Genomic DNA, 13,835 nt, shown 5'->3' on the forward strand with positions numbered 1-13,835 from the left:
CTAAAAATCTCTAAAAGGGCTGTAGTCACTGAATACTACTTGAAGCAATAGCAAAGTAAACCCACTCTAGCTTCTGATGAGGCTCAAGGCAAACCATCAGGTTTGAATAGACAGACGCTCTTACAGACATCATATTACACAAGACAAGAGTGGAATATCTGCAGAAAACCTTTCAAGTCTCTAGCCACGAAAAATGGCTCTCAGTGTTATTACAAAGTGTATTTTCCCTCGAGCTCACCACTAACTGTATAGTGGGAAAATAAACCAAGCTGTTAAAAATTCTGCAAAAGGGCAACTCATATTGATTGCCAGCTTTAACGCACTGAATCATAATAGCAACTTGCCTTCAAAAAAGCCAGTGCTAACACCAAAAGCTGCAAAAGAGTATCTTTCCAAGCTTGACTTTATCAGTCAAAAATGAGTCTTCTGCCTTCATGATGTTGGTATAGAAGGCTGGACTTCTTAGACTAGGATGTCCCATCCTACTTCAGTGGTGCAAGATACAGCAACCTGAATCTTTCAATGATGGGAAAGATGAGATTTTCCTTGACCCTGCCGGCCCCCCATGACACCCACAATGACTGGACAAGCAAATCAATGGCAAAATATGTAACCAGAGAGTTGGAAGAGGCACCCTGTACACCTCTTACTGTGGTGTCTTTGGAGAACCTTGTGAAAAGAATGGCTTCATGGCCACCATCATGACCGCAAGTATATATTCTGAGCTCCCATCAGTTATAAATCTTCACAGGCTTCTCGTAAGTATGTCGATTCTGCATCAACAAACGCTAACTCCTGTTAGAACTTCGCAACTGAACATCAAATATATTCACATGAAATTAAAAGAGCAAACCTGATTAGCCTGGTGAGATCTCTTTGGTGTGTTGTCAGTGTGCTCCAATCCCAAGTAGTGCTCCCAAGCACCATATGTATCTCGTTTCTGTTCAATCAAAGTCAACTTCCTCAAATGTATCCAGTACTTAAACATGCATGTTCTTGACACTCAAAATGATAGCCAGACTTGAGCTTAATAGATGGCTAGAGACATAAACAGGAACCACATACCGAAAAACGGCTTGCTACGACATCATTGTCTTGAAGGTACTCTGGGCGCCCTAATGAAACGAACGCGAACTTCCACTGCAAAGGGAACCCACCAAAATAAAACTGTTAAAACAAGTGGTGATGTAGTTCAGCAAGAACAAGACCATAATTTATCATTCCCAATATTGATATTTTGTTCTATGAGCTTCCATAGCTCCCATGAGGAAGCTGTGTTACTTAGATAAAGAAGAAAACACTAGCTGCACCACCTTTGAGAATTCTTCGTCTGGTACTTGCAGCTTCTTCTTCAAACGCTCTTTGAGCATGGCCAGTGTCTCATCCTCATGCACAACTAAGAAGAATGGCTCTCCAAAATTTTGCAACTACAAAAAGTCAGCCATGAAAAAAAATGTCAGTGTCGGTAGAAGCCAACAATAGCCTAAATCAGGGGGTACCGTTTGATTCTGTGTGGCATCCCGTGTGAAGTGATACACATGTATGGCTTTGCTCTGAGGACCCATCTGCATCTCCTCCTCTGGAATCTGCAAATGTGAAAAAGATAATAAAAAAAGGTGCTGTAGACAACGGACTTCCCATCTACCCTTTTTTGTTTTGGGAGTACAGTATGCACCTCTTCAGCTCGCAAGGTCCAGTATTGATCGTTTATATTCTCGATCTTCTCATTCAAAGCAAAAACCTGCAAAAACTCGCTAATGTTAGCTATTGGACTTCCTGTACATAATCAGGATTACAAAACAGGGAGCCTCTCACCTTGTAGATCTTATGGTAGAAAACCTCAAGTATTCGTAGTTCTGCTTGTGGACTTGATAACTCTACCTTTAAAAAGCAACAGCTGTGTTAGGTATAGCTGCCAGCTTGAATGCAAGCATGTGCTTCTATTTGCCATAAAAACTACACAAGTTTTCATATTAGCCCATCACACCATGCATGGAAAAGGGTGACTTTATAAGCATTTCCTAGCAAACATGACAAGATAGTTTGATAAAGCTACCTTTCCTTTAAGCTCGTTAATAACATCGCCAATGGTACTCTGCTTTGGAAGCCTAATACTAAGCACCGAGACCTGCATCCAAAACATCAGTTCACGTAAGACAGTTGGATGGTAAGGCTGAATACAACTAGATGCTTACCCTCCGTGGAGGGTAAGATTGCCTGTCCAAGCTTCGATGGGTCCCTCCCATGGGAGGGGACCTTTATGTGTAGCCAGCTTAAGACATTGTCTTCTGCATCCAACTCACCTCTTCAGTACGGCTATTGTGAAATGCCACTTTCAACATTTTCAACCCTTGCAGCTCGGGTAGGGGAATATCCAACACTTCAAAGTACAGTACATCTGAGACCTGTAGGGGGAAAGCAAACTTCAGCACATTCCAACTGCCAAGCAATTTGTCCTTCTTAGGTGTGAATCAAAAAGAACCAAATCCTCGAATGTAAAATGATATAACCTCATCAAAAGGAACCTGCGTATAGTGTACAAGCATATCACTTAGCCGGTCAACACCACGGTACTTGATTGGCTGTGGCTTGGGCTGTTGTGAGTAGCAGTTGTGTGCGGTTAGTCTGATTTTGGACGGATCATCAATACCCAATTCAGATGCAACTCTTTCCACGACATCATCATAAGTGTGCTGTTTAGACCTGGCAGACACAATGTACATTAGTAATTTTGAACAAAGCTTTGTGCTCATAAACTTGAGGTGGTAGCTGAAGAGAAACTCACAACTCTACGCAAAATCCTTCTTCTTTTGGCGCCTCCAACCGACGGAAATGTACAATCTTTTAAAAAAAATGTTAATTCAAATTTGTAAATTAGGAAGTAACATGCTGGGGAGGAGAAAAAAAGGAGGGAGGAGGGAGAGGGGGAGGGGGAGGGAGGTGGAGGTGGGGAGGGCTGGTGGTTTGGGGTTGTGCAAGTTGTATCCATCTCCTGATTAAGAGCATCTAAATGTTGGTCTCATCAATGCTTGCTACTACAGAGCTCTTAATGCAAGCCATTTCGCAGTTTTGATGTTATGGGCTCCCTTCAAAGCAATCACAAAGGGGTCTGGAGCTTCATGGAAAAGTAAGGTGTACTTCAAAGCAAAGGTGTAATTATATGACCATCACCTGCCTATTGTGTACATACTCCAAAAACGACGGAACATCTGGAAAGCGGCACTGAGCTATCTCTTCCGTGGTGGGGGATTTCTGAAAACAAATGATGTCACCATCTTCCAGCTACATTAAAAACACACAAAAAAGACATCAATTTTGAGTAGAATCAAATCAATGAAAATTTGATAAGAAGTGTTCCAGAAGTGAAATGATTAGAGCAGAAACAAACCCACACTAGAGATGCAGCCATATTGGTGCAGACAACACATTCAAAAACCTATGACCCTAAAATACCTGTATTTTCAAAAAGTACCTGGCAAGCTTTGAAAGTCGCATTTTTGTCAATGGGTTCACACATCACATTTGGCTCAAACTTGATCTCCTGCACATACATACTACACCTAAAGAAGAATTCTGCAAAAGCCTATACTTTTTCCTGCAATATGTGCACATTTGAGTAAAAGGCACATTTCAAGCCCAAAGGAACTCAATTTTAACAAACCAATTGCAGTCTCGAATATCTTCCCCCTTGAGATTTTTACAGAGACCAGCTAACGGCCACTAGGCCACCATGAGTGACAGTTTTTTCAGGTTTCGATTTGAATCCCATTTTCACATGTTCCAACCAAGGCTATCCTTCAGAACCTGTAGCCCGCTGCCAGACCGTCAGCCAAGTGTCCAGCTGACAGTGACAGGTCAGGAAGCTGATAAGTGTTCAGCTGACAGCTGACAACAAGTGTTCAGTGACAAGTGTCCGGCCTACAAGTGTTCAGCCAACAAAGTGGCATCCTCTCCATCGGCTACCTACTTCTACACTTTTACTGGGATCAGCGGCACATTCCAACAACTTATGTGTGGATAGTGCCACCAGATTGGCTATTAGCAGCAACTGCACAGTAGTCACGCCTCATTGCCAAACAGTGCACCTACTGTGGGATGATCACTTGTATAAACATGTAACTCTGGGATTGCCAGACAGGGACTTTCGATGAATAAAAGTGTTAAGTGTTTCATTCTCATGTTCTGTACTGCCTCTTGAGTCGTCTTGTTGATTGTCTCTCTCTCATGTCACTGTCTAGTGTTGGGTGCACGATAAGCATAGTGTCTTGTCAGAGTTGTGCGAGTGCGTAGTGAAGCAGGGCAATGTAACCACATCCCCCTAGTCGAGTAGCAACTTCTGGAGGCATTCTGCCATAGAGTGAACCAGTGACACAGATTGGTGTCACAAACCCTAGTGTGCCGGGCAGCAAGGTCTGCTACAGAACCCCTTGTCGGTCCAGACACAATGTACATTGCACCCTTCAGGGCTGTGGACCTCTCTCATCTAGATTCAAGCCAGATAAAAAGACTATCTTGTCGGGCTCCATTCTACAATACATTATCCTAGCCAAGTTTAGAGCTCATTCAACGCACACTGCTGCATACAATCAAAGCATCCATCACAATGGGAAGACAGCATGGCTTGCCTTATCTTCCCTTATGGAAGCAGCAACTCGAGGTGATACAATCTAATGGTATGCATAGACTACAAGTTGCATGACATCTTATTGGATTTCTAAGGATGGGACTAGAGGTGGTCCCATGGAGCAAACACGAGCAGAACCCAGATATCAAAGATGACATTTGGCAGCTCCACATCCACAGGAGATACGTCTAGCCTAGCAAGCTCCCATCAGTATGGCTGCTTCGATAAAAAACCCATGATATGTAATTTAATGTGTGGGTTACCTTGGGCAGCTGAATGCATAGAGGAAGATGAGGCCAGCAGACGTGGTCATTTTCTACCCTTCAATGTCTCTCCCATGAGATGTGTCCTTTGAATGTATGTAACCAATCGAAATGATTCATCTACATGCATTGAGCAAGCTGCAAAAATCGGCTCACTCTGAATCAATGCTGTTCTGACTAAGGAATGAAAAGAGAGTGCCTTGATTTGAACATGTTGACACTGGGCTTGAAAGAATCATCAATACGGTGAACCCTCGCCACCCGTGATGTGGCAGGTGATCTCTAGTTCTCCATCAAATGTACAAAATTATTTGTGCAAGTGACCTGTGGATTTGAACATGTTGACAGTGGGCTTGAAAGCATCATCAATGTGTGGTGAACCCTCACCACCCATGATGTAGCAGGTGAAGTTTTTGTCTTGAGAACACAACTCCCAAGTACGTGTGCGCTCTTACAATCTTTACTTCTCCATCAAACGTACAAACTATTTGTGCAAGTAACCTGGACTACTGTGGAAGATCATATCTTACCGAAGTTAAATAAGAGCTCTCTGTCCTGGAAACACTCGTGTTACGCATTTAAATGCTTTTGCAGCCCCTCTGTTTCTACATCATATACATTAAGCAAGAATAGACACCATCATCTCTGCTAGCATAGAGCCATGAAAATCCACAAAGCAACAATATAATTTCTGTGCTTATGGCTTCCTTGATGATGGCCTTGTGTTACGTCTTACATGGCAGTGTCACGCTCGGCCCAGACAAAGGACGAGAAGCAACTTGAGTGGCAATAGCAAACTGCATCTGCACTTGCTTCAAGAGGGTTTCAGCATTAGCAAGGCCGAGAGTCGTCAACTTCTCAGACCATTCTAAGGCGGCAACCCGCGAACTCATGCCGTGCATGGCCGCTTCATATGAGGTATAACGAATATTCGTCTGAACATTCGTGTTCTCAAGAGCGGCAATGCGCTGCTCAAGATTCTGAAAACTCGACATAATCCATGAATAAACAGCGTGAGTAAAAGGTATATGAGTATAACCAGGACTCAGGAGTCTCATCCCGTTGGGCACCTGAGTCAGACGATTCCATGAGAGAACAGAGTGAGAAGATTTAAAAAAATATGCTGTTTTCTACTTTTTCCGGTCCCAGAAAACAAAGGCAAGCTTGCACACAGCATCGGCACGCGCGTGGGAAGGGGTGTGTGTATTTGTGCGGGTGCGTGCTTGAGTTTGCAGGCGAGAGAGGGTGCTTTTCAGAGAGAAAATCTAAGTTCTGTAGAGTTTTTAAACTCTCTTGAAATATTCAATTTTCTGCAGGGTTCACACTAAAGTGGCCAATTTTTTATTTTTTATTTTTTAAGTTCAAGGTCACTTTTTCTGTTCTTTTTTTTTAACTTACGTTGAATTTTTTTTCAGAAGGACCGCGACCCTCTCTCTCTCCTGAAGTGCCTCAGGAAGAAGGTTCACGATCTTCCCTCTCTCTTTGGAAAGGCATGCGCTGACGCTCTGTCCAGAAGAAGGTTCGCAAACTTCTCTCTCTCTTTTGGAAATGCACGCACAGATGCGCGCTTGTCTCTCACGTTGTTCCCAACCTTCAACCCTCACGTGGAGCAGCCGACTTGTGGCTTTTGTGAGAGGGCTGCCCACTTGGCTGCCAATAAGGCAACCCCCATGTACTTGTGGCTGCCATGCTGGCTGCCAGTGGGAGTTACGTGCTACAATGAGAGAAAAAGAATAAAGAGAGGGAAAATCTGCAGAAAATTAAGAAAAAGCCTTACGAATTAAAGAAACCATCCCGCTTTTTTTTCTTCTTGTGCAAAAAACCCTGCAGCACCATAAGTTACTGATACCAGGCAGAGACTGCATCAATTGAAAAATAAAAAGATGATTTTTTTTAATTCACGGAAACCTTGCTGCCCTTTTTTCTTTAAAGATTTTGCCCTATTCATTCTGCAAAGAAAATAGAATCCCTGCACACAACTCTTAGAAAAAAGCATATTACCATTAATCAATTAACACTTCAGCATGAGGCATACATAAACATGTCCAGAATCAAAAGCCTATCACCATATGCGCACATACATTCCCATCATGCAACTAGACTCGCTCTGATACCATGAAACGCACACGAAGACTGATGCCTAGTTTCACCAGCCTGGACATTTCCCAGTATGAAAGGAGTCAGGTGGACTCCAGGATGTCTAAATATTTGGGAAGTACAAGCTTTGGGAATGGGGGATTATCCTAGAATACGAAGGACCACACTCCTAAAATTTAGGAGAATTGCTATTTTTGGCCCGACTCCGATGGAAATTCTGTTCGCGTCATTACATCTGGGATTGAGCAGATACCAAGAGTTGGCAAAGTGCCTATGACAGAATGTCTACTAGTTGGGATATTTTTAGAGGTAAAGATGAAGGACCCATCTGGCAAGAAAGTGGACCAAAGTGAGACAAGTGGCCTGACACTTGTTAGAAAATGGATCAAAGTGAGACAAGTGGCCTCACACTTGTCACTTCAGCTATTGTGTGGCTCTCCACTTGTCATTGTAGCCTTCTCTTGCCATTTTAGCTCATGGGAGGCCCAAATCTATAAATTGGAGCCCTCTCTCTTCATTAATAGAGGCTCTCTTGCTGCACACTAGCCTCTACCACCGTTACAGGCTGCCCTAATGATGGCTACTCTCTTTCTCTCTCTCTTGAAGGCTGCCCATGAAGAATACCGGCTGTTTGGAGGCTTCCATCGCGAAGAAATACTAAAGGCAAGGGTATTTAATCATTTATTATGATTTCTAGCCATTGTACTTGTTGTACCAGCCCTTGTACTTGCTGTACCAGCCACTATAATGGTTGTACAAGCCCTTGTACCTACTATACCAACCATTGTACTGGCTGTACCAATCCTTGTACTTGTTGTACTTGCTGTACCACCCATTGTACCAACTATACCAGCTTCTGTACTTGTTGTACCAACCACTATACTTGCTGTACTAGTCACTGTACATGCTGTACCAACATTTTTACTTGTTGTACCTACTATACCAACCACCGCACCGACTGTACCAACCATTGTACCTGCTGTACCGACTGAATGGAGAGTTGTACTTGCTGTACCAGCTCTATTGCATGAAGACCCGTGGTTTTTGGGGAAGAATCAGTACCCACACGGAGGTATATGGATTATATTGTTGGCTCGGCATTTCTACAACCTATGTTCCGGCTCAGTTGCCTTGTGTTGGGCTGTGTTATGGCATTTGTATATGGATAATCCGGCATCTCCTGTGTGGGGAGAGTAAGGCCCTCAAAGCTTGTACATGATATTATTCTCCTTGGGTAATAAAATACTCAAGGGGGGGAGGGGGGTCGGCCCATTCCGGCCTCTATGCGGTGTCACACGTGCAAGCTCCATTTTCAGCATTTGTGGATGTTTTGTCCAGCTTTTATGTTTTATGCAAAGTGATGATGGATATGTGTTAAGGCTGTGGCCATGTTTAAGTGTTTTAATATGCATTGATGGTATCAACAAGTGTGTCAAAGGCCCTAGTCCCCCGGGCACCCACCACGAGTTACCCCTAGCTACGAGAACACCTATAGGCATGAGTCGGACAAACGACCCATCCATAGCTACCATCCGACAGCTCCCCCGTGCTGGGGTCCTGCATCCCGGGACATGCGCGTGCACCACTAAGACCAAGGCGTCCCATACCACCTGGCCTCACCCCCTTGGGGTGACCTTGTGCTACGCAAGGCCCTCGGACTACTCTCACTAGCTCTCCAGCTAGTGGGTCCTCTCATAATGAGGCTTACAACCTTACTTATCAGTGAGTGGCCACATTGGCTGCCTTCACACAAGCACCTGCCCGGACACTGGACTCCCATCCTGACTCGGCCTATAGGTGAGGTCTCTCAACCATAGGTCCTCAAACACTCACTGTGCCTAGGGCCAGTGGCCCTATGTCATGGACTTAGCTGATAATGTTGTTCCTGTCGAGGAAGATGTTTGGGAAGATATCTGAACGGATTATATTCCTCGTGAACCAAAAGCAGTATTAGATCAACGTACCCGTCACTCTAGGCATACTGCTTATGACGAGTACTTGATCGAGTTGAAGGGTAGATCTGAAAGGTTCGCTACTTGGGAAACCGTGAGAAATTTGAAATCTCAATTTCCCCAATTCATTGCTGAGGACATCAATGATCCTAAAGGAGGGAAGTATGTTACGTCCACGACATAGGGCCACTAGCCCTAGGCACTGTGAGTGTCTGAGGACCTATGGTTGAGAGACCTCGCCTATAGGCCGTCGCGATGAGTCCAGTGTCCAAGCCGGCACTTGTGTGAATGAGGCCAGTGTGGCCACTCACTTGTGAGTAAGGTTGCAAGCCTCATTATAAGGGGACTCACTAGTTGGAGAGCTAGTGCGAGTAGTCTGAGGGCCTTGCGTAGCACGAGGTCACCCCGAGGGGGTGAGACCAGGTGGTATGGGTAATGGGACACCTTGGTCTTAGCAGTGCAGGCGCATGTCCCGAGACGCAGGACCCCAGCACGGGGGAGCTGCCAGATGGTGGCTATGGACGGGTGGTTTGTCCAACTCATGCCTATAGGTGTTCCCGTAGCTAGGGTTCGGTCTTCGTGTGCGCTTCACCTTGCATAGCACGAGGTCACCCCGAGGGGGTGAGGCCAGGTGGTATGGATAACGGGACACCTTGGTCTTAGCAGTGCAGGCGCATGTCCCGAGAATCGAGATGCAGGACCACATTGGCTGCCTTCACACAAGCACCTGCACGGACACTGGACTCCCATCCTGACTCGGCCTATAGGTGAGGTCTCTCAACCATAGGTCCTCAAACACTCACTGTGCCTAGGGCCAGTGGCCCTATGTCATGGACTTAGCTGATAATGTTGTTCCTGTCGAGGAAGATGTTTGGGAAGATATCTAAACGGATTATATTCCTCGTGAACTAGAAGCAGTATTAGATCAACGTACCCGTCACTCTAGGCATACTGCTTATGACGAGTACTTGATCGAGTTGAAGGGTAGATCTGAAAGGTTCGCTACTTGGGAAACCGTGAGAAATTTGAAATCTCAATTTCCCCAATTCATTGCTGAGGACATCAATGATCCTAAAGGAGGGAAGTATGTTACGTCCACGACATAGGGCCACTAGCCCTAGGCACCGTGAGTGTCTGAGGACCTATCGTTGAGAGACCTCGCCTATAGGCCGTCGCGATGAGTCCAGTGTCCAAGCCGGCACTTGTGTGAATGAGGCCAGTGTGGCCACTCACTTGTGAGTAAGGTTGCAAGCCTCATTATAAGGGGACTCACTAGTTGGAGAGCTAGTGCGAGTAGTCTGAGGGCCTTGCGTAGCACGAGGTCACCCCGAGGTGGTGAGACCAGGTGGTATGGGTAATGGGACACCTTGGTCTTAGCAGTGCAGGCGCATGTCCCGAGACGCAGGACCCCAGCACGGGGGAGCTGCCAGATGGTGGCTATGGACGGGTGGTTTGTCCAACTCATGCCTATAGGTGTTCCCGTAGCTAGGGTTCGGTCTTCGTGTGCGCTTCACCTTGCATAGCACGAGGTCACCCCGAGGGGGTGAGGCCAGGTGGTATGGATAACGGGACACCTTGGTCTTAGCAGTGCAGGCGCATGTCCCGAGATGCAGGACCACATTGGCTGCCTTCACACAAGCACCTGCCCGGACACTGGACTCCCATCCTGACTCGGCCTATAGGTGAGGTCTCTCAACCATAGGTACTCAAACACTCACTGTGCCTAGGGCCAGTGGCCCTACGTCATGGACTTAGCTGATAATGTTGTTCCTGTCGAGGAAGATGTTTGGGAAGATATCTAAACGGATTATATTCCTCGTGAACTAGAAGCAGTATTAGATCAACGTACCCGTCACTCTAGGCATACTGCTTATGACGAGTACTTGATCGAGTTGAAGGGTAGATCTGAAAGGTTCGCTACTTGGGAAACCGTGAGAAATTTGAAATCTCAATTTCCCCAATTCATTGCTGAGGACATCAATGATCCTAAAGGAGGGAAGTATGTTACGTCCACAACATAGGGCCACTAGCCCTAGGCACCGTGAGTGTCTGAGGACCTATGGTTGAGAGACCTCGCCTATAGGCCGTCGCGATGAGTCCAGTGTCCAAGCCGGCACTTGTGTGAATGAGGCCAGTGTGGCCACTCACTTGTAAGGTTGCAAGCCTCATTATAAGGGGACTCACTAGTTGGAGAGCTAGTGCGAGTAGTCTGAGGGCCTTGCGTAGCACGAGGTCACCCCGAGGGGGTGAGACCAAGTGGTATGGGTAATGGGACACCTTGGTCTTAGCAGTGCAGGCGCATGTCCCGAGACGCAGGACCCCAGCACGGGGGAGCTGCCAGATGGTGGCTATGGACGGGTGGGTTGTCCAACTCATGCCTATAGGTGTTCCCGTAGCTAGGGTTCGGTCTTCGTGTGCGCTTCACCTTGCATAGCACGAGGTCACCCCGAGGGGGTGAGGCCAGGTGGTATGGATAACGGGACACCTTGGTCTTAGCAGTGCAGGCGCATGTCCCGAGATGCAGGACCACATTGGCTGCCTTCACACAAGCACCTGCCCAGACACTGGACTCCCATCCTGACTCGGCCTATAGGTGAGGTCTCTCAACCATAGGTCCTCAAACACACACTGTGCCTAGGGCCAGTGGCCCTATGTCATGGACTTAGCTGATAATGTTGTTCCTGTCGAGGAAGATGTTTGGGAAGATATCTAAACGGATTATATTCCTCGTGAACCAGAAGCAGTATTAGATCAACGTACCCGTCACTCTAGGCATACTGCTTATGACGAGTACTTGATCGAGTTGAAGGGTAGATCTGAAAGGTTCGCTACTTGGGAAACCGTGAGAAATTTGAAATCTCAATTTCCCCAATTCATTGCTGAGGACATCAATGATCCTAAAGGAGGGAAGTATGTTACGTCCACGACATAGGGCCACTAGCCCTAGACACCGTGAGTGTCTGAGGACCTATGGTTGAGAGACCTCGCCTATAGGCCGTCGCGATGAGTCCAGTGTCCAAGCCGGCACTTGTGTGAATGAGGCCAGTGTGGCCACTCACTTGTGAGTAAGGTTGCAAGCCTCATTATAAGGGGACTCACTAGTTGGAGAGCTAGTGCGAGTAGTCTGAGGGCCTTGTGTAGCACGAGGTCACCCCGAGGGGGTGAGACCAGGTGGTATGGGTAATGGGACACCTTGGTCTTAGCAGTGCAGGCGCATGTCCCGAGACGCAGGACCCCAGCACGGGGGAGCTGCCAGATGGTGGCTATGGACGGGTGGTTTGTCCAACTCATGCCTATAGGTGTTCCCGTAGCTAGGGTTCGGTCTTCGTGTGCGCTTCACCTTGCATAGCACAAGGTCACCCCGAGGGGGTGAGGCCAAGTGGTATGGATAACGGGACACCTTGGTCTTAGCAGTGCAGGCGCATGTCCCGAGATGCAGGACCCCAGCACGGGGGAGCTGCCGGATGGTGGCTATGGACGGGTGGTTTGTCCAACTCATGCCTATAGGTGTTCCCATAGCGGCTTCGGTCTTCGTGTGCACTTCACCTTGCATATGAAAATATGATCCAATATGGAAAGGCCCCATCTAAAGCCTGCCTGCAGCTCTCTCCTTTGCTCTCAATTCAATCATACAAGTACACAGAGTGCAGCTTTATGGATTTCCGCCATCAAATTAAAGTACGGGTAAATTTGTGGTTCCATTGAGTCTCCTCCATATGGATAGGGATAATCAATGTTGGTCCACAAATTGGGCAAGTCATGGCAAACAGCCTAATCAAGAGCTTCACTATTAGGCATGGGCTGGTTTGGTATGTTGTAGAAGGCCTCAGTGTGATCTATTCAAATCATTGGGTCTCTAACAAGGCATGCATATTTCCATGTTAGAAATCTCGACCAGAAATCCTTGGGAGTTATTGCCACACATTATTCTGAGCAATTTCTGTTCATTGGCTTCTAGAAAGGTGCCCTTCTTGAAATTTGTGTTCTCATTCCATTTGACATACTTGGTGGACTTGCTCATGCCAACATCTAGAAATCGCCTTAAACTCATCATACCACTTTTTTTTCACATTGAGCATACATGAGGTTTCTTTCTGGATTTGATAGTATAAGGACAGGATCGCTGGGCAGCCTTGAGGAGAGATTGGCGTAGGCAATTCGGCCTAGCATTCAAAGTTAAGGGATTTTAATGTCAGACAAGAGTGTAATTACTAGCACTACAGGTAGGATCTACATCATGGCTAATACCTAGAAACCCTAATAGGTTTATGATAACCCACATTGGATCCGAGATTGATGACATCTCGACCATAAATCCTTAAGAGCTACTACCACACAATATTCTGAGCAATTTATGTTCATCTTCTAGAAATAGAAAGGTGCCCTTCTTGAAATTTGTATTCTCGTTCCATTTGCATACTTGATGGACTTGCTCATGCCAACATCTAGGAATCGTCTTAAACTCATCATAACACCTTTTTCACATTGAGCATACAAGAGGTTTCTTTGTGGATTTTATAGTAGAAGGAAAGGATCACTTGGCAACCTTGAGGAGAGATTGGAGTAGGCAATTTGACCTAGCATTTAGAGTTAAGGGATTTGAATGTCACACGAGTGAAAAAAGACTAGCACTACAGGTAGGATCTAGATCTTGACTAATACCTAGAAACCCTAATAGGGTTATGATAATCTACATTGGATCCAAAATTGATGAAATCTCGACCACACAATATTTTGAGCAATTCCTGTTCATTGGCTTCTAGAAAGGTGCCCTTCTTGAAATTGATACCATCGTTCCATTTGACATACTTGGTGGACTTGCTCATGCCAACATCTAGGAATCGTCTTAAACTCATCATACCACCCTTTTTCACATTGAGCATTAAATAGGTTTTTTTG

At 46.0% G+C, this 13,835-nt stretch overlaps 1 protein-coding gene across 8 annotated transcripts in view; it reads right to left on the reverse strand.

Annotated features, from left to right (window-relative positions):
• Positions 1 to 146: 146 nt before the first annotated feature.
• The window catches only part of LOC147640159 (ubiquitin C-terminal hydrolase 13-like), a 50,638-nt gene continuing 36,949 nt past the window's right edge, over positions 147 to 13,835 (reverse strand). For 4 of the 8 annotated variants that reach the window (XM_086778025.1, XM_086778018.1, XM_086777989.1 and 1 more), the window contains 13 exons: positions 3,473 to 3,541; positions 3,172 to 3,282; positions 2,786 to 2,841; positions 2,526 to 2,703; positions 2,304 to 2,405; positions 2,057 to 2,128; positions 1,816 to 1,881; positions 1,676 to 1,741; positions 1,500 to 1,586; positions 1,314 to 1,427; positions 1,066 to 1,140; positions 854 to 940; positions 147 to 773 (listed from right to left, as the gene is read on the reverse strand). In XM_086778025.1, coding sequence (XP_086634151.1) covers positions 732 to 773; positions 854 to 940; positions 1,066 to 1,140; positions 1,314 to 1,427; positions 1,500 to 1,586; positions 1,676 to 1,741; positions 1,816 to 1,881; positions 2,057 to 2,128; positions 2,304 to 2,405; positions 2,526 to 2,703; positions 2,786 to 2,841; positions 3,172 to 3,282; positions 3,473 to 3,541 — 1,125 coding nt within the window. In that variant the 3' untranslated portion in view covers positions 147 to 731. Of the gene's footprint in view, positions 774 to 853; positions 941 to 1,065; positions 1,141 to 1,313; positions 1,428 to 1,499; positions 1,587 to 1,675; positions 1,742 to 1,815; positions 1,882 to 2,056; positions 2,129 to 2,303; positions 2,406 to 2,510; positions 2,704 to 2,785; positions 2,842 to 3,171; positions 3,283 to 3,472; positions 3,542 to 13,835 lie in introns of all 8 variants that reach the window. The other 4 variants (XM_086777995.1, XM_086777975.1, XM_086778010.1 and 1 more) reach the window with 1 other exon arrangement.

Source organism: Cibotium barometz, chromosome 3 (genome assembly GCF_041138505.1).
Source record: "Cibotium barometz isolate CiBa-2024 chromosome 3, ASM4113850v1, whole genome shotgun sequence".
NCBI lineage: Eukaryota > Viridiplantae > Streptophyta > Polypodiopsida > Cyatheales > Cibotiaceae > Cibotium > Cibotium barometz.